Source organism: Sorex fumeus, unplaced genomic scaffold, assembly GCF_029834395.1.
Source record: "Sorex fumeus unplaced genomic scaffold, SorFum_2.1 ptg000034l, whole genome shotgun sequence".
Classification (NCBI taxonomy): domain Eukaryota; kingdom Metazoa; phylum Chordata; class Mammalia; order Eulipotyphla; family Soricidae; genus Sorex; species Sorex fumeus.
Window position 1 is genome coordinate 9,303,277 of NW_026606091.1, and position 26,366 is coordinate 9,329,642.

Genomic DNA, 26,366 nt, shown 5'->3' on the forward strand with positions numbered 1-26,366 from the left:
TCTGATTTATCCTTTTAACTTTGTATGTGTATTTCTTCTTTTTTTATTTTATTTTTTTATGTGTATTTCTTCTTAAATAATGTAGGAACTGTATTATTTTTGCTTTTTCTAAACTTAATATTAGAAATTACCCCATGTGTTGTCCTAAAGATCTTGTTTCTTTTTTTTTTTAATTTTAGTTTCATTTTTGAGATTTGAGGCCGTGCTCAGCCCCATTCTTGGGGTCATTCCATATGGTGCTAGAGATCAAACCCTGGACTTTATTTTTTTTTTATCGTTAGTGAAACATCATGAGGTACAGTTGTAGACTTACAAATTTTTGTGCTTGGGTTTCAGTTATACAATGATCAAGTACCCATCCCTCCACCAGTGTCCATTCTCCACCCCCACCAATCCCAATATCCTTCCCACCCTCTCATCCTCCCATCCCACCCTGCCTCTGTGGCAGGGCATTCCCCTTTGTTCTCTCTCTCCTTTTGGGTGCTGTGGTTTGCAAAAGAGGCATTGGGTGGCAATCGTGTTCGGTCTATAGTCTACTTTCAGCATGCATCTTCCATCCTGGGCGGATCGTCCCAGCACCCTTTATTTGGTGCTCCCTTCTCTATCTGAGCTGCCTTTATCCCTAGAGTGTGCGGCTGGCCTCCAAGCCATGGAGTAAACCTCCTTGTATTTATCACAGCTATTCTTGGGTGTTAGTCTCCTATTTTGTTACTTTATGTTCCCCAGATGAATGCAGTCTTTCTATGTCTACCCCTCTCTTTCTGATTCATTTCACTTAGCATGATACTTTCCATGTAGTACCACTTGTATGTAAATTTCACGACTTCATCCTTTCTGACAGCTGCATAGTATTCCACTGTGTAGATGTACCAAGCTTTCTTTAACCAGTCATCTGTTCTTGGGCACTCAGGTTTTTTCCAGATTCTAGCTATTGGAAACAGTGCTGCAATGAACAGACAACTGCAGATGTCACTTCGACTATACTTTTTTTGCCTCTCTGGGATATATTTCCAGGAGTGGAATTGCTGGGTCAAATGGGAGCTCAATTTCTAGTTTTTTGAGAATCGTCCGTACTGTTTTCCAGAAGGGCTGAACCAGTCGGCATTCCCACCAGCAGTGAAGGAAGGTCCCTTTCTCGCCACATCCGCGCCAGCACCGGTTGCTTTTGTTCTTTTGGATGTGGGCCAGTCTCTGTGGTGTGAAATGATATCTCATTGTGGTTTTGATGTGCATCTCCCTGATGATTAATGATGTAGAGCATTTTCTCATGTGCCTTTTAACCATTCGGATTTTTTCTTTGAGAAAGTTTCTTTTCGTTGCCCCATTTTTTGATGGGATAGGATGTTTTCTTCTTGTGGAGTTCAACCAGTACTTTGTATATTCTTGATATCAACCCCTTGTCAGATGTGTATTTGGCGAATATCCTTTCTCATTCTGTAGACTGTCTTTGTATTTTGGTCACTGTTTCTTTGGAGGCGCAGAAGCTTTTTAGTTTAAGATAGTCCCATTTGTCTATCTGTTTTCACTTGCTTGGCCAGTGGTGTGACATCTTGGAAGAACTTCAATGTCATGGAAGGTTTTGCCAACTTTGTCTTCAATGTACCTTATGGATTCCGGTCTGATGTTGAGGTCTTTAATCCATTTTTTTTTATTTTAAATTAGTTTTTATTCAAAACACCGTGTTTTACAAAGTTGTTCATTATACAGTTGTTTCAAGTATTTAGTGTTCCAGCAACCATCAGTGTGACCTTCCCTCCACCAATATGCCCAGTAAGGGACAGAAATTCTGAATGAGTGTTTCTCTAGAGAAGTGACGCTTAGAAACGGTAAGCTTGAGGGAAGATGTTCCGCACTGCTGGCCATCGGGACGTATCTAGAATGCGCTAAGTTTCGACATATATACATTTTTTTTCTTTTTGGGTTGCACCCAGCTTCTTTAATCCATTTTAATCTTACTTTTGTACATGGTGTTAGGCAGAGATCTGAGCCCAGTTTTTTGCATGTTGCCATCCAGCAAACCCTGGACTTTTAAAAAAAATTTTTTTTGGTTTTTTGGCTTTTTGGGTCACACCCAGTGATGCACAGAGGTTACTCCTGGCTCTGCACTCAGGAATTACCCCTGGTGCTCGGTGTGCTCGGGGGACCATATGGGATGCTGGGAATTGAACCCGGGTTGGCCACATTCAAGGCATACGCCCTACCCGCTGTGCTATTGCTCCAGCCCAGCAAACCCTGGTCTCTTGCAGGTAAAGCATGCACTCAGCAATTGGATGGGGAACTTTCTTTTTTTTTTTTTCAATAGCTATGTAGTGCTTACTTGTGTGTGCTTTGCTCTTTTACTCAACTGTTTTCAACTCTGTTGACATACAATTACACATTTGAGTTCTTTTCAGCCTTCCTCTGTTACCAGAATATTTGGGAATAACTTTGTACATATATTGTTACATATTTGTTCTTTTTGGAGGGTGGCATTGAGCTACACCCAGCAGTGTTTAGGGCTTATTCCTGGCTCTGCTCAATATACACTCATCCAATTGAGCTGTCTCTGTGTTCCCTCAGATTAGTTTTTAAATGGTTAAGCATGCATGTTAATATTTTTATTTCCATCTCCCTATTCCCTTTTCTCTTCATGGTTGACGATGTGGTGGTGACTGAGTGCAGTGCTCACACATTTAACTGTGGTGCTTACAGGAGGTTGCATATTAGGCTCTGGTGCTCATCACAATGTGCAGTCGTGGAGTTGTGGTGCTTGCACATGTACTTGTTGGGAGTCATGGATACATAAGCAGTGCCCGAACTTGATGCCTGAGCATTCTGGCTGTAGTGCTCTCCAGAGCCCACTGGAGCTCATGCATTTGCCCCACCCCCCCATCCCTCCTCCTGCCCTTGAAGCTCTCCAGGGGCTATACCCTTTTGTGGTGCTTAAACATATCCGGCTGTGGTGTAGCTTGAAAGAACTTGCAGCACTGGGGAGACTTGGCAGCAGACTGTTCCACTCTAGCAGCAGAGCTCCTAGGATTAAATTTGGCTCGTGAATTGACATTAGTGACCTGAACTCATGACCAGGGCTTGCAAGGCAGGCACTATAGGCCACTGTATTATTTCTCTGGGTTCTGTGATACTTTTTTTTTCACTTTTTAAAAAAATTATTTATTTATTGAATCTCCATGAGAACAGTCACAACGCCTTTCAGTTCAAATCTTGGTCAGTCATACAATGATCAAACACCCGTCCCTTCACCAGTGCACATTTTCCACCACCAAGAACCCCAGTATACCCCCCACCCCCGCCTATGTGGCAGACTTCCACTTTACTCTCTCTCTCTCTCTCTCTCTCTCTCTCTCTCTCTCTCTCTCTCTCTCCTCTCTCTCCCCGTTGATCACATTCAATATTACGACAAAAGACCCAACATTGTTATTTGGAATTTTCCCTAATACTCAGACCTGCCACAAACATTATTAGAAAATTTGTTTTCTATTACTGATTATGAAGAGCATAGGTGTCGTGTGGCCACAATAGTGGCCACATGAATTTAGATTTCTGATATTTTAGTAATAAACCTAGAGGGATTACTGCCAGAAGCCCAAGATTGGTTCCAAGATTGGTATGTGTGCCTCTGGGATCATGGTCGGTCAGAAGCCGGAGGAGGTGTTTGAGGATAGCAGCCTGGAGCATTGTCATGGCGGGGAGCAGGGCCGATTCCACCCCCATCCCATGAAGCCCCACATGCCTTGTCAATGCAGTCTCATGCCTGGCTGTTCATTAGGCTCTAAAAGATGCAGGCCACCATGTTGCTGCTTCAAAGGGGGACAGGCAGAGGGAAAGACACCCTTCCCCTCCCAGGGCAGCATAGCACCATAGTTAAATACAGAGTCCAGATGTATTTCGGTTGGACATTATTTTTTTTTTCCTCCGATTTTCCCACCACCACTCAAGCCTGATTTTCAGGGACAAATGCTAGATCACTTACTTTCCATTGATCACTTTGCATATCAGGAAATGTCATATACGGCTTACGCAGTCACGTGGTTCGGAAAATAGTCCTGGTACCCGCATGCCAGAGCCCTGCTTGTAGAAGCTCATGGTCACCGGGATTCCATCTGGAGAAGGCGGGGACACAGCACCTACCCCATCTGGGACTTCCCAGTGATATTGGCTCTGGATGGGCCCGGAGAATTCTCCGGGAGCTGTGGGGCCCTCCAACTGGTTTTTTTCTTCGCTGCTTTGTGCTGTAAGATGGCACTGGGAGTGGGTTGTGGGCATGACTTCCAGAATCAGAGGTTGCCTGGGAGCAGGTGCGGCCCCATTGCAGTTCGGAAAAAAGTCCTGGTACCCGCACGCCAGAGCCCTGCTTGTAGAAGCTCATGGTCACTGGGATTTCATCTGGAGAAGGCGGTGATACGTTTTTTAATCAGTCTTAGGAATTTTGTGTCATGTAATGAGTTTATCTTATGGAGCCTTCTCACCCTCTTTCATTGCTTCTAGATTTGGCGCATACTTATGCTTTTCTAGACATGCTAGGTTTCCTTTTGGTATTAGTATGATTTCATTATTTGCATTTACATTCGTGGTCTGGGTTCACACACGTGCTTGGTTATGAGGCCCGGCAAACTGATTACGATGATTATTGGGGGTATGCTCCTGTTGGGTGCTTTGGGGGCTGCATTCATTTTGTTGTGGTGCTTGAGCAAATTCTAGTTTTAGTGCTTCTATGGCCACTCAAAGGTTGCTTCTGGTGGTGCTCAGTGGACTGTGTGGTGTCCAAGATTGAACCTGAGAGTCTGTGCAAAACATGTGCTGCACAGCGTGATAATGCATGTGCATGTTTACTCATAGTGCTTGTCCAGGGGTTGCACACTTTAATTGTGTTGCGTATACACTCCTGGCTGCATGCTGGAGACTAGTTGCGCACTCCTTTGTGGAGCTAGAATCTCCAGATAAACGGAGGGGCCATGATTGTACTCAGAATCGCACTGGAAATAGAACTTGAGGCCTCAAACTTGCAAGGCAGGCACTTGTTACTGAACTGTCCCCGCATTCTCTTTTTATTTTTTTTTCCTTCTTCCTTTCTAATTGTTTTGATTGTGGTGCTTGCATTTGGTTGTAGTGCTCAGCAGAGTTTACATACTTTGGTTGCTGTGCCAGACACACATTTGGTTACATATGCCTGAGGTGTCACACTTTTGTGGGCACCAGGGATCAGAAACAGCAGTCACTCCTGAGGAGAGAGCCCGAAGTAGCATTGCCACAGGGATGACATTCAGCAGTGGCGATCAAATTTGCAGTCTCATCTCTGCAAGGCAGGAGATCTACCACTCAACTGTATTTAAAAGCCCTTCATTTTCATTGTTGAATGAGATTGTTATATTATGATCACTCCACACTTTATATATCCATTTATTAGTTGATGACATTTGATTATTTTCACATTTTGGCTGTTTGTTTAATTGGCTGTTTAACATCATTAAGAGTGTTGTGTTTATGTCTGTGTTCATTTCTCTTGGTTATACATCTATGAGTAGAATTCCTGGGTCACATGGAATCTCTATGTTTAACCTTTGAGGAAGTATCAAACTTACAAAGAAAAACAACTGATTTTTAGGGCAGGAGAGACAATATTTAGGGGTTAAGATGCTTTTCTTGCATCCCACCAGCACTAGTTTAAATACCCAACACTACATATGGTCCCCTGATTAATTTCAGAGGTTCACTCCTGAGCAAAAAGTCATGAGTAGCCATTGAACACTGCATACTTGTCATCCAATACCCCCCTTAAAAAGAACTATTTCTTTTAGAAATGCATAAGGATTTTAATTTCTTTATATTACTAGCACTTAATACTTTTTTTTTTAAAGAAAGTCATCACAGTGGATATGAAAGTGTTTTTTTTTTTTTTTGATTGTCTTTGGGTCTCACCCATTAGTGCTCAAAGGCTACTTCTGGTAGTGCTTGGGGGACTGTGTGGTGTCCTTTATTGAAACTGTGTTATCTGCATGCAAAATATTTTCTTCAGCCTGTTGTTACTCTGGCCCTTCTCATTATTTTAATTTGCAGTTTCCTATATTTTAATTTGCAGTTCCCTAATGATGGTATGTTGACCTTGTGCTTTTGGATTCATTTGCATATCGCTCCCTCCCTCCCTCCCTCCCTCCCTTCCTCCCTTCCCCCTTTCTCCCTTCCTCCCTTTCACCCACCCTTCCTTCCTTCCTTCCTTCCTTCCTTCCTTCCTTCCTTCCTTCCTTCCTTCCTTCCTGTTTTAGCTATTACATTTATTTAATTCATTTTTAGACTTCTTTGTGTGTGGTTTAAAGAAGGAGTTTAATTTTATTCTGCATTTCTATATGCAGTTTTCCAGCACCACTTGTAGAAAGGCTGTTCTTTTCCCATTAAATTGCCCCAACATGCTTGTGGAAATGAGTTGAATGTGAATGTAAGGAGTTAATTCTAGTCTTTGCATTTCATTCCACTAGTCTGCATGTTTATCCCTCTATCAGTATCACACTGTACTGGTGGCTGTAGATTTCTGCTAACTATTGAATTGGGAGGGTGTGTATGTGTCCTTCAACTTTCTTTTTTCTAGATTATTTTGGGTTTAATGGAGTCCGAGTCCCTTGCATTTCCGTATAAATTTTAGATCTGATTGTTGAATATTGAAAAAACAAAAAGGCAGCTAGGATTTAGATAGGCATTGCATTGATCACGTGGAGATGTACCACATGGTAGACGCAGAGAACTTGACTTGCATATTTGAGGCCATTGATTTGATCCTTGCTACTGAGATGAAGGAGGAGGAGGAAGAGGAGATTGATCTATAGATAACTTTCAGTGAATATTGATATTTGTTGAAACTATATATTCTTATGCATAATCATAAGGTATCCTTTTATTAGCTCATTTCTTATTTCCTTAAACAGTGTTTAGTAGGTTCAAATGAATATTTTTTTAAATTTATTTTGTGAAAACGTGGAAATATTTGATAAAACCAGGAATTGACTCAAGGATGTTTATGTTGTTGTCTCAACTTGTTTTTAATGTTTCTTATTTTTTAAAAAATCAAATTTTGGGATCCTGTTTTGTTTTTGAGCACATGTCAAATTATTGTTATTCCTGGCTCTGTTTTCGGTGATCACTCCTGGTGGTACTCAAGGGACCATATAGGGTACCAGGGATTAAACCAGGGTCCTCCATATACAAGACAAGTGCCCTACCTGTTGTTCAAAGTAATTTTAATGCTTTGTAATTAAGACTTAGGAAATAGTAGGAAGACCAAAATGTGTTTTTTCCCCCTTTAAACATTAACCTGACATACTCTGATTTATCTATTCATGTATTTATTCTCTTCTTCCCATACAGAGTATTATATGAAGGGAAAGAAAGACTTATTCCAGGATGTGAAGTGATCCAAGCTACACCTTATGGTCGCTGTGCCAATGTCAACAATAGTTCAACCACTTCGCAAAGAATCTTTATCACTTATCGAAGGGCTCCTCCAGTTCGACCCCAGAATTCCTTGGCTGTAACTGATATCTGTGTTATTGTCACCAGTAAAGGAGAAACCCCTCCTCATACTTTCTGCAAAGTTGACAAAAACTTAAATTGTGGAATGGTAAGATTAAAGTTGTTTAGTTTTCAAAGTTTTAGTTGAAAACCAAGGAGAATAATATCTCTTAATTATTTGGCATGTAATGTACGCTCAATTTATGTTTTCATGATTCTTGTTATATTTTAGCTCTGATTTTTATGATTCATGATAATTTAAAAAAATCTTTAAAAATCTGGTGATTTAGGATAATTCCGTCTGGAAAATTGATAGTTAAAAGCCTCTTTTGAGGGAAAGGGGGTATAATATTCTCTAGGATACATTAATATACCAGTCATATTAGCTTTTTAATTTTAATAGTATCTTCAAGGATAGCTACAGGAATTGTTGGCATATTTATTTAAAATATTATAGTTTTGCTTATTTTTAAAAAGTGCTCTAAAGAAGACAGTTGAACAGATACATTTGATTTATAGCTTTATGAGACTGAATTCATTGGGTCAAATTCATTTTGAAAAGTCTCTCTAGTTGAGGGGATGGGTGTGGGAGGGATACTGGGATCCATGGTGGTGGAAAATGGGCACTGGTGGAGGGATGGGTATTTGATCATTGTATAATCGAAACCCAAGCACAAAAATTTGTAAATCTACAACTGTACCTCATGGTGTTTCACCAATAAAAATTTAAAAAAAAGAAAAAAAGAAAAAAAGAAAAGTATCTCTAGATCAGCTAACTAATGTTAACTGAAATGTGGTTCAGGCAGAGATGACTGATATACCCCTGACTCTTGTTTAAGACAGGTTTGCCTCTGCAGGTAAGGACTTTATAGCTTGATAGTGACCCATTCATTATTCCCTAACTTTGATTCCTGTGTCCACTCTCCCTTGTGCTGTGTCTCAAATAGAGGCAAGTCTTTGGGTGGTTACAGAATTTTAAGCTTTAAAAGTTGTCCTCAGTTTTTTTTTAAGTTTTAGACAAATAATATTTCAACAGCAATCCCACTCCCAGTGTCAACTTCCCTCCAACAGTGTTCCCATAATTCCTCCCCACCCCAGTCCTTTACCTAACGATTGCCTGTCAACTTGACAGGAACATTACAGAATTTCAGTGGTTGCAGCTTAGATTTCATGTTTTCAGTTTTGTTGAGTTTTGGCTGTATGGCTGTACTGCTTACCCATATCACCAATATAACTGAGACTCTGGTGTCTATTCACCCATTACTTCCTGTTCTCTTATTCTCCTGTTGGTTTCTTTCCTTTCCTGTCCTCCTCCTCTTTAAACATTGGGTTAAAGGGTAACCTAGGTATACCTCCCTTTACTACAGTAGATTTCCTCATCCAGTATTCAGTATACCACAGATAAGTGAGATCATCCTGTTTGTTTTCTCCTGGTCTACTTCACTCAACATGATATCTTCCAGTACCAAATACTTTGCAGGGGTTTGGGAGGGAAACTGGGGACATTGGTGGTGGGAAATGTACTCTGATAAACAGATGGGTATTGAAACATTGTCTGACTGAAACCCAATCAAGAATAACTTAACTGTATCTCACAGTGATACAATTAAAAATATATATACTTATATTTATATATAGTATATAAATATGTATTTATATACAGTAAAAATATAAATATATTTTTACTTACTTATTGTTTTTTGGGTCACACTTGGCGATGCACAGGGGCTACTCTTGACTCTGCATGCAGGAATTATTCCTGGTGATGCTCAGGGGACCATATGGGATGCTGGGAATCGAACCCAGGTCAGCCACATGGAAGGCAAACGCCCTACCCACTGTGCTATCACTCCAGCCCAAAAAATAAATATATATTTAAAATAAATAAAAGAGTTCAAGGTACATCGACTTCTTTTCTTTTGGTAGTTTTTTTTTTATACTTTATATTATTTTTGTATGTGGAGTGATAGCACAGTGGTAGGGTGTTTGCCTTGCATGCAGCCGACACGGCCACCCAAGTACGATTCCTCCGCCCCTCTCGGAGAGCCAGGCAAGCTACCGAGAATATCTCGCCCGCACGGCAAAGCCTGGCAAGCTGCCCGTGATGTATTTGATTTGCCAAACACAATAACAAGTCTCAAAATGGAGACGTTACTGGGCCTGCTCGAGCAAATCGATGAACAACAGGAGGACAGTTTGTTTGTTTTTGTTTGATGTCTTATTAATGGTTTGCTGGTTTTTTAGTACAGTAGATTAACATGTTTTAAATCAACTCCTTTGAATAAAGAGATTTTTTTTTATTAGTGAAACACCATGAGGTACAGTTATAGGCTTACAAATTTTGTGCTTGGGTTTCAGTTATACAATGATCAAGTGCCCATCCCTCCACCAGTGCCCGTCATCCATCACCACGGGTCCCAGCATCCCCCCCCTCCCCCCCGTCCCATCCTGGCTCTGTGGCAGGGTATTCCCCCTTGTTCTCTCTCTCTTCTTTTGGGTACTGTGTTTTGCAAGAGAGGCATTGAGTGGCAATCATGTTTGGTCTATAGACTACTTTTAACATGCTTCTCCCACCCTGGGAGGGTCCTCACAACACCCTTCATTTGGTGCTCTCTTCTCTATCTGAGCTTCCTTTTCACCTAGAATGTGTGGCTGGCCTTCCATTCATGGAGCAAAATTCCTGGTACTAATCTCAGCCATTCCTGGGTGTTAGTCTCCCTTTTTGTTGCTTTATGTTCCCCAGATGAATGCAATCTTTCTGTGTCTATCCTGCTCTTTCTGACTCATTTCGCTTAACATGATACTTTCCATGTAGTACCACTTGTATGTAAATTTCATAACTTCATCTTTTCTAACAGCTACATAGTACTCCATTGTGTAAATGTACCAAAGTTTCTTTAACCAGTCATCTGTTCTTGGGCACTCAGGTTTTTTCCAGATTCTGGCTATTGTAAAGAGTGCTGCAATGAACAAACAATTGCAGATGTCACTTCGACTATACCTTTTTGCCTCTCTGGGATATATTCCCAGGAGTGCTATAGCTGGGTCAAATGGCAGATTAAATTCTAATTTTTTGAGAGTCGTCCATACTGTTTTCCAAAAGGGTTGGACCAGCTGGCATTCCCACCAGCAGTGAAGGAGGGTCCCTTTCTCGCCACATCCGCGCCAGCATTGGTTGCTTTTGTTCTTGTGGATGTGGGCCAGTCCCTGTGGTGTGAAATGATATCTCATTGTGGTTTTGATCTGCATCTCTCTGATGATTAGTGATGTAGAGCATTTTCTCATGTGCCTTTTTGCCATTCGAATTTCTTCTTTGCGAAAGTTTCTGTTCATTTCCTCACCCCATTTTTTGATGGCGTTGGGTGATTTCTTCTTGTGGAGTTTAACCAGTACCTTGTATATCCTTGATATCAACCCCTTGTCGGATGTGTACTTGGTGAATATCCTTTCCCATTCTGTAGGCTGTCTTTGTATTTTGGTCACTGTTTCTTTTGAGGTGCAGAAGCTTCTTAGTTTAAGATAGTCCCATTTGTCTATCTCTGTTTTCACTTGCTCGGCCAGTGGCGTGACATCTTTGAAGATACCATTAGCTTCAATATCATGGAGAGTTTTGCCGACTTTGTCTTCAATAAACATTATGGATTCTGGTCTGATGTTGAGGTCATAAATCCATTTTGATCTTACTTTTTTTGCATGGTGTTAGGCAGAGATCTGAGCCCACTGTTTTGCATGTAGCCGTCCAATTTTGCCAGCACAGTTTATTGAAGAGGCTTTCCCTGCTCCATTTTACTTTTCTTGCCCCTTTATCAAAGATTAGATGATTATATGTTTGGGAGGAAATGTCAGTATTGAATAAAGAGATGTTTTAGAAGACATTCACTTCAACAAAATCAATTTCTTTTTGTCTTTTTTTTTAACCTCATTTGTGTTTTACAGTGGGGTTCCAGTGTGTTTCTATGTTATAAGAAGTCTGTGCCTGCTTCTAATGCAATAGCATATAAAGCTGGTAAGTAAGTTAAAGAAACTTCTCTCCTTCAGTTAGTAGTACTGGTATACACCAGTCTTTGGTTAGAGGAGTTCTTATATGCTTTCTTACTTGTGAAATTGATCTATTTATAAATGGAATTATCTATAGCTTCAGCATGTAAAGATATGTTTTCTTAAGTAAATTATAACCTATAAGATGTATTGTTATTGCCCAACACACAAGAATATGTTAATTAAATGTTTTCATCTCAAGCAAGCATATATAAACATTCAAGCCTTTAATCCACACTAATCGATTTAACAATTCAATGGAAAACTGTTTACTTTCTCACCTTTTATATTTTGGCAATCAGAAAGGTGTCAAACTGCATCTTTACTTCTTATATTTCCTTCTCTTATCTCTGTGTGTCTGATTTGAAACCACATGTTACATGTCATGAAAGGTGGACTTGCTTCCTTTCTTCCTTGTTGCAAAGAATCAGCTATATGGAGGAGAGGAGGGCCTGAGAAACTTTTCTGCCATGAAGTGTTTGAGAAATCTATCGCCACATTCTTACTGCACAGTAAAGTGTCAAGGGCTGTAAAGATATAAGTGTGACCTCTTCATCCCACTGGTATGGTGGGATAAAAACTGAAAATACAGGTATGCTCCAGTTGTAAATAAAAGAGATACTGGAATACTTCTTTGTGAGAAGAAACACTGTCAGTTAATTTTTGATCATGCAGAGTTTTTGGAGTAAAGGTTTACTTCAGGGAAGTCAGGCAAGTCATATGTGAAAAATCTTGTTCTTCATAAAGACATTCACAGTAATCAGTAATTTAATATCAAAGTAGAGGTAGTAGAGATGTGATACTTTTGGTATTCTTTATACAGTACTAATACTGTAATGTATTTTATAGTTTTAGTGAGTAGAAAGTTTCACTTTAAAATATGGGAACAAGCTTTGTGAAAGTATCCAGGTAATTGATACGAGACACATTTTCTAGAATACAGAATTTTGGTGACTGAATTTCCACTCAAAATTCTGATGCTTGTTTTCAAACATTTAACGTAGAGGTGGTCCTGCATATTAGAGCTAACCTGAGACTAATGAATTGCTGCCATTTAGCTACTTTATTCTGATGGGACTCAGTTATGCTTCTTGAGTGCCCCTGGCTTGCTCTTACATTGTCTCCTTACTAGTAGCAGGGGCTTCTGCCTTGGGTACTTTCTATGCTGCATGCCTTTTACGCTGCTTCTCTTTTAAGATGAGTTTAGGGGCGGTAACAGTTTCTGTTGCCTTAGTAATACTTCATAACATTTATCCTTTTCCTGAATTTCTTACTGAGGACTAACTGAAATGGTTGGTAAATATTTCTTTATGCTCCATTCCATTATCTGAGAGTTTGGGAGAGCTTGGCAGTGTGTAGACAATAAGACATTAAGATTGTTGATCCTGTTAAATAGTTTTATTTTGTGTATCTAATACATTTTAATGTTTCAGTGAACTATAAGTTTTTGGTAAAAAATAAAGGCTAATTTTACTTTCAAATATGGCAAGAGAAAAATTATTTTTTTAGCTTTATATATAAATAGTCCCATGAAATTTGCCTTCAGAATGCCCTGTATCATACGTAGCTTATGAAAATGTAACTTAAAAAAGATTTATCCTTGTTTTCCTTTTTCCAAAGGTTTAATTTTTAGATATCCAGAAGATGACTACGAATCATTTCCACTTTCAGAATCTGTACCCCTCTTCTGCCTTCCTATGGGAGCTACTATTGAATGTTGGGATCCTCAAACCAAATACCCACTTCCAGTTTTTTCAACTTTTGTCCTGACTGGTTCTTCAGCTGAAAAGGTATATTTTGCTTTATGTAGAAGTTGATGATTGGTTCAGAGTTTTCCAGGATTTGTAGGAAATTGAATCTTTAGATCAAAAATACATTTTATGGGCCTGAGAAATAGGGTGCCTGCCTTGCATGGAGCTAATCCAGGGTTAATCCCTGGCACCAGAAAGTCTTCTGACACCAACACTGAGCCAAGAGTAGCCCCCAGACTACCACCCAGTGTGGCTCCAACCTCCTTAACCCCAGGGGGTAAAAAAAAAAAGAGAGAGAACAGTTTCTGCTTAAAAGGCCAGGACGTATTCAGGACTCCAGGTTTGGTGCCTGGAGTCTCTAAACACCACTGGGTATTGCCCTCCAAGGAAAATAGTTATATACTGGAAGAAGATCTTTATTATAACTGAGTAGCACACACCTAAATGCTTTAACGTAATCATCATTTATGTTTTCTGTATTGAAAGCATTAAGTATAAATGGGAATTTAACATCTTTAAATACATAATAGTTACTAAATTCACTTTAACGTGTAAAGAACACCAAAGTCATATTAGTGTTTTTACCTGTTGCTTGTTAAAATCTTTTGAGTTAATTTAAAAATAATTGCATCTGTGATTGTTGGATCTGGGAAGATAAGGATTAATATTGATATTGATAAATGGGTAACTATGATGGATCTCTATTTGGTGACTAGTTACAAGATTTATAAAAGTTCCCACTATGCGTATCCATAACTTTCTCAATATTCTGAAAAGAAGCTTCCCCCGCACCTACCCATAATCCTTGATAACCTCTATTTTATTTACTAAATACTTGTATTTTCATAAGTGGAATCACTTATTTGTCCTTTTGTGTCTTGTTTATTTCACTTAGCACAATGTTTTCAACATTAGTTCTGTTTCAGTATTTATCTGAATCTTCTTCCTTTCTAAGGATGAATTTACATTTTGTATTACATGTGTGCCACATTTTGTTTTTCTTTTTGTTTTTTTGGGGTTTTTTTTTTTTGGTAGAGTATGGGGTCACACCTGGTGATGCTCCGAGATTTCTCCTGGCTCTGCATTCAATACTTACTCCTGGTGGGCTTGGGGAACCATATGGATTGCCGGGGATCAAACCCAGGTTGCCCACATGCAAAACAAGCACCCTACTCACTGTATTATCATGCCAGCCCCAGACATTTTGTTTTTCTATTTATCTGAATAGGAAATGTTGATGGACATTTGGGTTTCCACCTTCTGGGCATTATCAATAAAACACCACTATGAATATTGATCTAGCAATATCTTGAGTTCTAAGTTGAGAGGTATGTATCTAGGAATAAAATTTATAAATTGTAAATAGATAACTTTTAGGGCTGGAGCGATAGCACAGCAATAGGGCGTTTGTCTTGCACGCAGCCAACATGGCCAACCCGAGTTCGATTCCTCCGCCCCTCTCGGAGAGCCCGGCAAGCTACCGAGAGTATCTCGCCCTCACAGCAGAGCCTGGCAAGCTCCCCATGATGTACTCGATATGCCAAACACAGTAACAACAAGTTTCATGATGGAGACGTTACTGGGCCCGCTCAAGCAAATCGATGAACAACGGGAGGGCCTTTACCTTTACCTAAATAGATAACTTTAAGTTTTGGAGAAGTTGCCCAAATGTTTACCGTGGCCAGCTCTACCATTCTTTCACTTAGCTGTCTATGAACTCTGAGCAAATGTTTCTTGGTAGACTAAAAGGAAAGAAGAATAATTTAATAAAATTTAGGGGCTGGAGCGATAGCACAGCGGGTAGACCTTGCACACAGCCAACCCAGGTTTGATTCCCAGCATCCCATATGGTCCCCTGAACATTGCCAGGAGTAACTCCTGAGTGCAGAGCCAGGAGCAACCCCTGTGCATCGCCAGGTATAACCTAAAAAGCAAAAAAAAAAAAAAAATTAATAAAATTTTAATAAATTAACAAAAATTTAAAAATTTAATGCAATTTTCTAACAAAATATTTTTATTATGTAGGTATATGGAGCTGCCATCCAGTTTTATGAACCCTACTCTCGGGAACTTCTAACAGAGAAACAGCTTATGCAGCTGGGCCTTTTGACACCTGTGGAGAGAAAAGTAGTCTCCAAATCTATCAATTCAAACAAATGCATTTGTTTACTCTCACACTGGCCTTTTTTTGAAGCTTTTAGAAAGTTTCTCATGTTTATCTACAAACTTTCTGTGTCTGGACCACATCCTCTTCCTATTGAAAAGTATGTATAATGATTTAGAAAGCTGTCTGATGGGAAAATGGGGTATAATATGTTCATTTCATTGTGTATCCCAGCTTTTTGAAAAGTTAGCCAAGATTCTGTGATTTCCAATACTGTTAATGATGGTTTCTTTAATGCGTGATTCCAGTATCCCACCCATCACCAGTGTACCCACCTCCCTCCTGCAAGTACCCCAATGCCCCTCCCTTTCAGCTCTTTCTTCCATAAACTCAGTTGTGTGGATCAGTTTTCCTGTTGCATTGCCTTTGGCCCTTTGTTGCATCCTTGCTGTATATCTTTAAGCTCAACACAGAGAGAGATCATTTTGTATTTGTTCCTTGCCTTGTGATTTTATTTAGCACGTATCCAAACTTTTTAGCAATACAGTTGAAAGGAAAAGAGTCACAGTAATCCTATATTTCCCTTGCTCCCTTCTTCACTTGAATAATTGTGAATTTTATATTATAGAGTGGCATTAATGTTAGCCAAAAAAACTTTTTTTAAGAATTCAGCAGAAGGAACTCCTCACATATATTGTACTTGTGTTTTTCTGTTCATTCTGTATTAACTTAGAGAAAAGATTGCGTTATTACACATACATATTCCAGCCATACAAATGTTTTTTTCATATTCTAACTATGGACTTACTTAAATCAAGGTATAGAGTTAATTAATGTTAAAAGTGAAGTTTTGATTTAAGTATTGACAGAATTCTACTTGTTTCCCTTTTTGATTTGTAGTTCCTATCGCCACGGAAATCAAGAGAAATGTATATGAAGTTACCCTTTTTTTTTAAAACAAAACTCATCTTTCTGACCTATTATGGTTTTAAATTTTTTTTATTAGAAATATTTTTGGTTCTTACTAACCAAGAGTATCTCGCCCGCACGGCAGAGCCTGGCAAGCTACCCGTGACGTATTCGATATGCCAGACACAGTAACAACAAAGTCTCCAATGGAGATGTTACTGGGCCCGCTCGAGCAAATCGATGATCAACGGGAGGGCCTTTATTTTATTTTACTAACCAAGAGCTGTCAAGAGCTTTGTGAAAAGGTATTATAGAATATATAAACAGATTTTTTTTAATTTCAAAAATTTGATAGCAGAAATAATATCAGTGAAACATACTACTTTAGTGGATAAGATGGAGTAATTATCTGTTAGTATTAAAATAATGCTGTTTAAATATCAGCTTTCCAAAGTAGTACTATTGTAGGAATATGGCTCAGCGTAGAACATTTTCCTTGCCTGTATGAGGCTCCAAGTTTAATCCCCAGCACCCCTCCTCTCCCTCCAACAAAAAGCAGTACTCTGAGGACTAACGGGACTAGTTCAGTGACAGAATATTTATGCTTAACAAGAATATTCCTCCGCCCCTCTCAGAGAGCCTGGCAAGCTACCGAGAGTATCTCACCTGCACGGCAAAGCCTGGCAAGCTCCCCGTGACGTATTCAATATGCCAAACACAGTAACAACAAGTCTCATGATGTAGACGTTACTGGGCCCGCTTGAACAAATCGACGAACAACGGGAGGACCATGACCGTGAAGAATATTTATGCTTAATCTCCAATACTCCCCTGTCCCCACAAAATAAAAAGAATAGATGAATGTCTGCATAAGCACTGCTATTTGATAGAGAAATAACCCTGACTGGATTTTTTGTACCTAGAATGCTTATCTAACGCTTCATGTTCTAATTTTAACTTTCAACTGCAGATTAACTTTCTTTGAAGTGAAATTTAATGTTCATAATTAACTAGTGACCTTTCAAAAAATTAAGGTTTGTTATGTGATGTTTTTTTATGTAAGGTAATAATTTGTATTTTAGTGACTCCTAAGAACTCAAAACTTTAGGGAATATTATTTACAGGTAGAAAAGTAGGGTTAGTGGTTTGCCCAAGATTATAAAAAGAGAACCATATTAATATTTAATATCAAGTTCATAATTAGGATTAAATTCTACATTATTCATATATCACATTTGTTCCCTTCTGGCAATGGTAACTGGTTCAATAAAAATTGGCGTTCTTTATGAAAACCTTTTATTTATATACCACTTAATGACAATGGGATATATTAAAGATTTTATATATTTTTAAGATTTTTTTTAGGTTTTTTTAAGATTCGATAAAATCTGTGAAACATTTTAGAAAAGCAGTTGTAATCTTTATTTCAAATTTTTTTCTAGGCACATTTCACATTTTATGCAAAACATCCCTTTTCCTTCACCACAAAGACCAAGAATCCTTGTACAGGTAAGCAAAAAAGAGTATATTTGAGGGGATCTCTGCATATGTTCATTCAAGTCATTAAAGAGTAGATCCTATGGGCCTCTGGGTTTTAGGTGGAGCAGTATGCATTCAGCAGGCTCTTGAGTTTCCTGTATTTTATATCTTAAGTATGAGCACCTTTATGCTGTTTGGTTGGATTTATTTAAAAGGTAAAGGTAAAGGCCCTCCCGTTGATCATCGATTTGCTCGAGCGGGCCCAGTAACGTCTCCATTGGAGACTTTGTTGTTACTGTGTCTGGCATATCGAATACTCTCGGTAGCTTGCCGGGCTCTCCGAGAGGGGCGGAGGAATCGAACTTGGGTCGGCCATGTTGGCCGTGTGTAAGGCGAATGCCCTACCCGCTGTGCTATCGCTCCAGCCCTACTTTTTAAATTTTGGTTGCTTATAATTGGATAATTATAATCCTTGGATTCATGCTTTATTATAATTAGACCATATATAGAATTTACCTAATTTTAATAAAGACCAGAATTAAATTATTGGTACATTCTTAACATCAAAGTAAGTAACAAATATTAAGTAGGGAATGAGCTGTAATTGGAAGGGTAAGTCATCTTACCTAGGGTTCTTCAAACAATCTGTGCAAAAGGACCAGTTTCTTTTTTTTGAGTTTAGCGGCAGACCTATATGCCTTTATACATTCTAACATGCTCAAATTACCATGTAGGATCAATAGACACAACAGAGAAATAGCTTGTTCAAGACATGAATTCATTGATTGTGTGGGAATAGTATCAGATATGTTACTAAATGCTTTGCTTTCCATTTATATACTCTCATCCTGAACCATTAATAGTATTAGAACTCAGATCCGTAGGAGCAAGCAGCTTAATTTTTTTTTTCTTTTTGGGTCACACCCGGCAATGCACAGGGGTTACTCCTGGCTCTGCACTCAGAAATCACTCCTGGCTGTGCTCAGGGGACCATATGGGATGCTGGGAATCGAACCCGGGTCGGCCGCATGCAAGGCAAATGCCCTACCCACTGTACTATCTCTCCAGCTCCCGTTAAATTTTTTTTTAAAGATGCTACCAACATTGTATATGATATTGCGGCATTATATCAAATGTTAATATTGAATGTACGTCAGTACAATTGTTATATATTAAGTAACTGCCAGGTACTTACTGGTGTGGAAACTTGATGCTTTTATAAAGTGATTTTATTATATTTAAACAGCAATTATAAAGAGTTACCTGAATCTGGGCCAGAGCGATAGTACAGCGGGTAGGACACGTGCCTTGCGTGTGGCCGACCCGGGTTCGATCCCCGGCATCCCGTATGGTCCCCCAAGCACTGCCAGGAGTAATTCCTAGTGCAGAGCTAGGAGTAACCCCTGAGCATCGCTGGGTGTGACCCAAAACGCAAAAAAAAAAGTTACCTGAATCATAATTCAGTTGGATTATTTATTTCCTTGAAACGGGAACAATACATTCGGGACTGGAGAGATAAAACTGGTTTTTGTGTAGGAGTCTTGGGTTGGATCCCTGACACCACTTGGTCCTCTGTGTAACCCCAGGAATAGCCCTTAAGCACCCCCAGGTCTTGTGAATAGCACTTGGGAGTCCTTCATGATTTTCTTCCATACTGGGAACTGAGCATATGACTCTTAAGACACATGTATGAGCCCTATCTCTAGTCCCCGTTACTGCAAAAGGAAAAAAAAAAGAGTGGTAGAGTAACTCTGAACAAATATAGCTATTTATTATATCTTTGTCTTTCCAAAATATTATCAGTCTGCGTCTTAAGCTATTTTGCATTTTTGATACTTCAGTTCTGTATATTTAGGTTTTAAAATTGACTGGATTTTTTTTTTTTTAAGCTGTCAGTCCATGATGCCTTAATATTATCGCAGCCAGTTTCTACACCTTTGCCACTAAGGTAACTAACTGTAATCTAAAATGATGTATTTATTCACTTGGAACAGATACTTAAAAACATTTTAAGGATTTGGATTAAGAAGCTATGTGTTAATTTCACAAACTATATAAAGGATAGCCATACTGTTTCTAACTTTGATAGCTGGAAAGATAGTGGAATTAATTTTAAAAATTTAAATTTTAAAAATTTAAAATTTTAAAAATTTTAAAAAAACCTTGGGGCTGGGAGTTGGATCAGATAACTGGAGTGTATGGTTTGGATTTGATACCCTGGAGTGCATCCTGGATTTGATACCCAGTACCACATGGTACCTTAGTTCTGCTGCCTTTGTTCTGCTACCCAAACACCACTGGGTATCGCCCAGCACAAAGCAAAAAAGGGAAATACCTTAAGAACAAAATACTCTTTTTTACTGAAGAATAGTTTGAATCTCTTATTTTATTTGAGTAGCTACTTTTCACTAATAACTAAAGGCTTAAAATAGACATTAGAGTCTCAGTGTATTAATATGTAGGGAATAATTTGACAAGAAAAATAAAATCTTAATATTTTCACTATTTTCATGGAATGGTTCCTTATCATCTCTTTTCTTTCTTTTTCTAGTGGAGCCAACTTTAGCACCTTGTTAATGAATTTGGGTCCTGAGAATTGTGCAACACTGCTGCTCTTTGTTTTACTTGAGAGTAAGATTCTGTTGCATTCTCTTAGGCCAGCTGTGTTGACTGGAGTTGCTGAAGCTGTTGTAGCTGTAAGTATAGAATTTTTCTTTAGTATGGACTGTTGAGAATTTTTTACTCTAAAGGGAAGTATCTTTTAATGGAAGCAGCTTGGAAATTGCCAGTAAAAGTTGAACATCAATATAATTGTGTGGCAAAAAGAAATAGTACTTATAAAGAAAAAATGGTGAAATTTAAAAGTTTCAATTTTTTATAATTTATCAGAATCTACATGACTGCATAATAGTAAAAATTCTGATTGACACTTATTCTATGAGAAGTTCTGGCCAGCTTCAATTGTCCTAAAGTCATACAAATGAATTTTAAAATTAACTTCCTCAGTTTTAACCTTCAATGATTGTGAGCCAGTGGCATAGTCAATTCTAAGTCATGATAAAATTGGATAATTTATAGAGACTCAGCGTTTGGTAAAATATCCATAAAAATTAAATCAGATCCCAGAAAGATAGTACAGGGGCTAAGACACCTATCTCAAATGGCCAGCTTAGGTTCCGTCCCCCGCACCGCAAATGGTACCCTGAGCATTGCCAGGAACGATCTGAACACAGAGCCAGGAGTAATCTCTGACCATTGCAGATGTGGCCTTCACCTCCCACCCTCCAAAATACGAAGTAAATTCATTTTCCACAATATTTAAATACTTTTGATTCTCATTGAAATTTGAGATCTAAATTTAGAGGGCTTGATTGGTCCTGGTATAAAAGTTCCACTTTTCTATTATTCCATGATGTTCCCTATACACTTTGTTTAATTTTGAATAGTTGACTTTCCTCTCTTCCCTCTTGCATTTAAGAATATAACTAATGGAGGTAAGAACATTGTCTTTTAAATTTTTTAAAACTCTATTATGGGCCAGAGCAATAGCGCAGTGGGTAGGGCGTTTGCCTTGCATGAGGCCAACCTGGGTTCGATCCCTGGCATCCCATGTGGTCCCCCGGGCACTGCCAGGAGCAATTCCTGAGTACAGAGCCAGGAATAACCTCTGAGCATCACTGGGTGTAACCCAAAAAGTTTAAAAAAAAAAACTGCTCTTCTCAGCATATAACAGTATAATAACACAAAGTAAGCACTTAATAAATAGTTAAACCAACAAAAGAATATGTCTTAATGATCTTAATATCTGGTGAAGGAAATATTGCTAGAACAAAAAACTTATGATGGCTTATAGGGATAGCTGTCTTCATTATATATCAATTTTCTATGTTTTATTCCATGTAAAATTAAAAGTAATATGAAAATATTTAAATTAGCAGTTTTAGGAAGTTCCCATTTGAATATTCTTTCCTCTAAAATGTTGATGTTTAATTCTGTCCTTTTGAGGCTTTGAGGCTTCTTGATTTTAGCGACACAATCAAGAACAGAAACATCACATCTCATGAAATACAACATTGCATAAACTATATATACCCAATGGTAGAGAACTGTCTGAATAGCATGCAAAATAACTAATAAAGGAGGATTTGGTGTTTGTTAATATGGTGTTTAAAGAGAACATTAAAAAGAATGGTGAATGGGGCCAGGGACTTAGTGAATTGACTTAGTGATGTGGACAACCCGGATTAAATTCATAGCGCCACTCTTGGTCCCTCAAGCACTGCTAAGAATATTTCCTGAACACAGAGCCAGGAGTAAGTCCTGAGGACTGCTAGGTGTGGCCCCAATCCAAAAGAATGAATTAAGAATATTTGTATATTATATATAGTTTTGTTCTTTCAAAAAGAATGATTTTCTTATCAAAAATTATCAAAGACCCAAAAGCAAAAATGGATAAAACAAGTATTTTAAGAAAGTGGCTCTAATTGCACAAAAACAAGGCTGTCATATTTGGAATAATGATTATCAAACCCAGCCAATGCTCAGGGGTTACTCCTGGCTCTGCACTCAGGAATTACTCCTAGCGGTGCTTGGGGATCATATGGGATGCCGGTGATTGAACCCAGATCAGCCGCATGCAAGGCAAATTCCCTACCCACTATACTGTCATTCCCGGTCCCTCCTATGATCATTTTAATCCATGATGATAGCTCAAAGGTTAGTGTACATGCTTTACATGTGGGAGCTCTTAGTTCCGCCCCACCACTACATCATGACCCCCTGAGCACCAAATTAGGAGTAGCTCTCAAACTGCCAGATGTGACCCCAAAACAAACATTATGACCAAGATATATGACTCTTAAACCAGAAAACTTTGTTCTTATTCTGGATTACAAATGTTATGTGTTGCAGGGATCTTATTTACTCTTATAACTATCATCAAGAGCAGTGCTCAGCACATATTTTTAATTACTTGATATATGAATGATGAAAAATAAGTTGTTCTAATAGCACTGTCTGTCTGCTCTGTCTGTCCTTCCATTGTTCATTGTTTTGCTCGAGTGGCCCAGTAACGTCTTCATTGTGAGACTTGTTACTGTGTTTGGCATATTGAATACGTCATGGGTAGCTTGCCAGGCTTTGCCATGCAGGCGAGATACTCTCGGTAGCTTGGCAGGCTCTCCGAGAGGGGTGGAGGAATCGAACCTGGATCATCCGGATAGGCCAAATGGAAGGCAAATGCCCCACCCGCTGTGCATAACTGTCAGAGTTGCTAAGTGCTCTAAGTGTTTCTTTGGGGTGTGAGTAATGAAGAATAACTTAAGAATTGATAAAGGCTTACCAAATAAAGGATGTTTGGAGGATCCTCCCAGGAGGGGAGATGCATGTAGAAAGTAGACTATGGACTGAACATGTTTGCCACTCAATGCCTCTTTTGCAGACCACAACACCCAAAAGGAGAGAGAGAACACAGGGGATTGCCCTGCCACAGAGACAGGAGGGATGGGGGGATGGGGGTGGGAGGGATATTATCCATGGTGGTGGAAAATGGGCACTGGTGGAGGGATGGGTATCTGATCATTGTATAATTGAAACCAAAGCACAAAAAATTGTAAATCTACAACTTTATTTATTTATTTTTTTTTAATTTTTTTTTATTTATTGAATCACTGTGGGAAAGGTTACAAAGCTTTCAGGTTTATGTCTCAGTCATGCAAATATCAAACACATTTCCCTTTACCAATACTTATTTTTTACCATGAAGAACCCCAATAAAACCCCACCCCCCACCCCTCCCCATCCCTGTGAGGCAGATGAATTCTAGTTAACACTCTATCTGCTTTGATTAGATTCATTGTTTCAATAAAAGATTCACCACTATTATTTAGAGTTTACCCCCCCCCCCCCCAAATCAGACATGCTGAAAAAGCATTGTGAAGTGATTTGCTTTCTACGGCTGGGTTCAAGAATTAAATGTTGGTTTTGAGTTTCTGCTCTTTTACCTATTGACCCTGGAAGTATTTCTACTGAAAGTCAGATAGTTAAGAAATTGGTTTCTGTGTTCTGGAGTCGTGGCCGTGCTGGAGAGCCGCTCGCGGGGGGCAACCGGTGGCCTCGGTAGGGCGTGAAGGGCGGAGCGAAACGCCCCCCTTCCCATGAGGTTCTAGTCGCCCCCACACTTGCGGCTCATACCTGCTGTCCACAAGGCTCCCATGTGGCCGCCATCTTTCTTTCCAGAGAGGAGAGGGCGAATGGGGCAACACCCTTTCCCCTCCGGCAGACTTGATGGCCTGGATCAATGCATAGTCCGTTCACTTTTCTGCTCCAAGCTGCTGGGTTCTGCATTAAGTCCTTGTGCTTCTGGGGCCGGGGCCGTGGCCGTGCTGGAGAGCCGCTCGCGGGGGGCAACTGGTGACCTCGGTAGGGCGTGAAGGACGGACCAGAATGCCCCCCTTCCCATGAGGTTTTAGTCGCCCCCACACCCCCGGCTCATACCTGCTGTCCACAAGGCTCCCATGTGGCCGCCATCTTTCTTTCCAGAGGGAGGAGGGCGGAAGGGAGCAACACCCTTTCCCCTCTGGGCAGAAATGATTGCCTGGATTAACGCATAGTCCTTTCACTTTTCTGCTCCAAGCTGCTGGGTTCTGCATTAGGTCATTGTGCTTCTGGGGCTGTGGCCGTGCTGGAGAGCCGCTCGTGGGGGCAACTGGTGGCCTCGGTAGGGCGTGAAGGGCAGACGGAAATGCCCCCCTTCCCATGAGGTTTTAGTCGCCCCCACACTCGTGGCTCATACCTGCTGTCCACAAGGCTCCCATGTGGCCGCCATCTTTCTTTCCAGAGAGGAGAGGGCGAATGGGGCAACACCCTTTCCCCTCCGGCAGACTTGATGGCCTGGATCAATGCATAGTCCGTTCACTTTTCTGCTCCAAGCTGCTGGGTTCTGCATTAAGTCCTTGTGCTTCTGGGGCCGTGGCTGTGCTGGAGAGCCGCTCGTGGGGGGCAACTGGTGACCTCGGTAGGGCGTGAAGGACGGACCAGAACGCCCCCCTTCCCATGAGGTTTTAGTCGCCCCCACACTCCTGGCTCATACCTGCTGTCCACAAGGCTCCCATGTGGCCGCCATCTTTCTTTCCAGAGAGGAGAGGGCGAATGGGGCAACACCCTTTCCCCTCCGGCAGACTTGATGGCCTGGATCAATGCATAGTCCGTTCACTTTTCTGCTCCAAGCTGCTGGGTTCTGCATTAAGCCCTTGTGCTTCTGGGGCTGTGGCCATGCTGGAGAGCCGCTCGTGGGGGGCAACTGGTGACCTCGGAAGGGCGTGAAGGACGGACCGGAACGCCCCCCTTCCCATGAGGTTTCAGTCGCCCCCACACTCCCGGCTCATACCTGCTGTCCACAAGGCTCCCATGTGGCCGCCATCTTTCTTTCCAGAGAGGAGAGGGCGAATGGGGCAACACCCTTTCCCCTCCGGCAGACTTGATGGGCTGGATCAACGCATAGTCCGTTCACTTTTCTGCTCCAAGCTGCTGGGTTCTGCATTAAGTCCTTGTGCTTCTGGGGCCGTGGCCGTGCTGGAGAGCCGCTCGTGAGGGGTGACTGGTGACCTCAGTAGGGCGTGAAGGACGGACTGGAACGCCCCCCTTCCCATGAGGTTTTAGTCGCCCCCATACCCCCAGCTCATACCTGCTGTCCACAAGGCTCCCATGCGGCCGCCATCCTTCTTTCCAGAGAAGAGAGGGCGAATGGGGCAACACCCTTTCCCCTCCGGCAGACTTGATGGCCTGGATTAACGCATAGTCCTTTCACTTTTCTGCTCCAAGCTGCCGGGTTCTGCATTAAGTCCTTGTGCTTCTGGGACTGTGGCCGTGCTGGGGAGCCGCTCGTGGGGGGCAACTGGTGACCTCGGTAGGGCGTGAAGGACGGACCAGAACGCCCCTCTTCCCATGAGGTTTTAGTCGCCCCCACACCCCCGGCTCATACCTGCTGTCCACAAGGCTCATGGTGATGGAAAATGGGCACTGGTGGAGGGATGGGTATCTGATCATTGTATAATTGAAACCAAAGCACAAAAAATTGTAAATCTACAACTTTAAAAAAAATAAAATAAAATAAAGGGAAAAAAAAAGAAAAAAAAAAGAATTGATAAAGGCTTTAAAAAAGATGGGAGAATTTTCATAGATCAGTAAAAATTTATCAAATGAATAAAATGTTAATATAATTTTATAATTGCCTTTTTTTGTTAAAATTTGTCTTTTTAAACTACATATACATTTATGTTAGAGAAAAATGCTGGTGAAAGATTCTTGAGCTATGTTCCTGATTAGTATTTTAAGAAGCCAGGATTTATTGAAGTTAGATCATCTTATGTTTAGGTAGTGAGAACATTCTTATTGAAAATTTTTTGTTGACTAGTGTTTTATTACCAAGAGGGTCATTAATTCAGAGTTGTTGTTTGTTTTTTTGTTTTTTTGGGGGGGTCACCCCCGGCAATGCTCAGGGGTTACTCCTGGCTCATGCACTCAGGAATCACTCCTGGCAGTGCTCGGGGGACCATATGAGATGCTGGGAATTGAACCTGTGTCGGCCA

General features: G+C 40.3%; 1 protein-coding gene across 1 annotated transcript in view; it reads left to right on the top strand.

Annotated features, from left to right (window-relative positions):
- Positions 1 to 26,366, top strand: part of DENND4C (DENN domain containing 4C) — a 107,614-nt gene that overhangs the window by 27,311 nt on the left and 53,937 nt on the right. Inside the window, exons 3-9 of the mRNA XM_056117098.1 lie at positions 7,354 to 7,606; positions 11,434 to 11,503; positions 13,156 to 13,325; positions 15,312 to 15,550; positions 17,742 to 17,808; positions 19,668 to 19,726; positions 20,330 to 20,474. Coding sequence (XP_055973073.1) covers positions 7,354 to 7,606; positions 11,434 to 11,503; positions 13,156 to 13,325; positions 15,312 to 15,550; positions 17,742 to 17,808; positions 19,668 to 19,726; positions 20,330 to 20,474 — 1,003 coding nt within the window. The remainder of the gene's footprint in view (positions 1 to 7,353; positions 7,607 to 11,433; positions 11,504 to 13,155; positions 13,326 to 15,311; positions 15,551 to 17,741; positions 17,809 to 19,667; positions 19,727 to 20,329; positions 20,475 to 26,366) is intronic.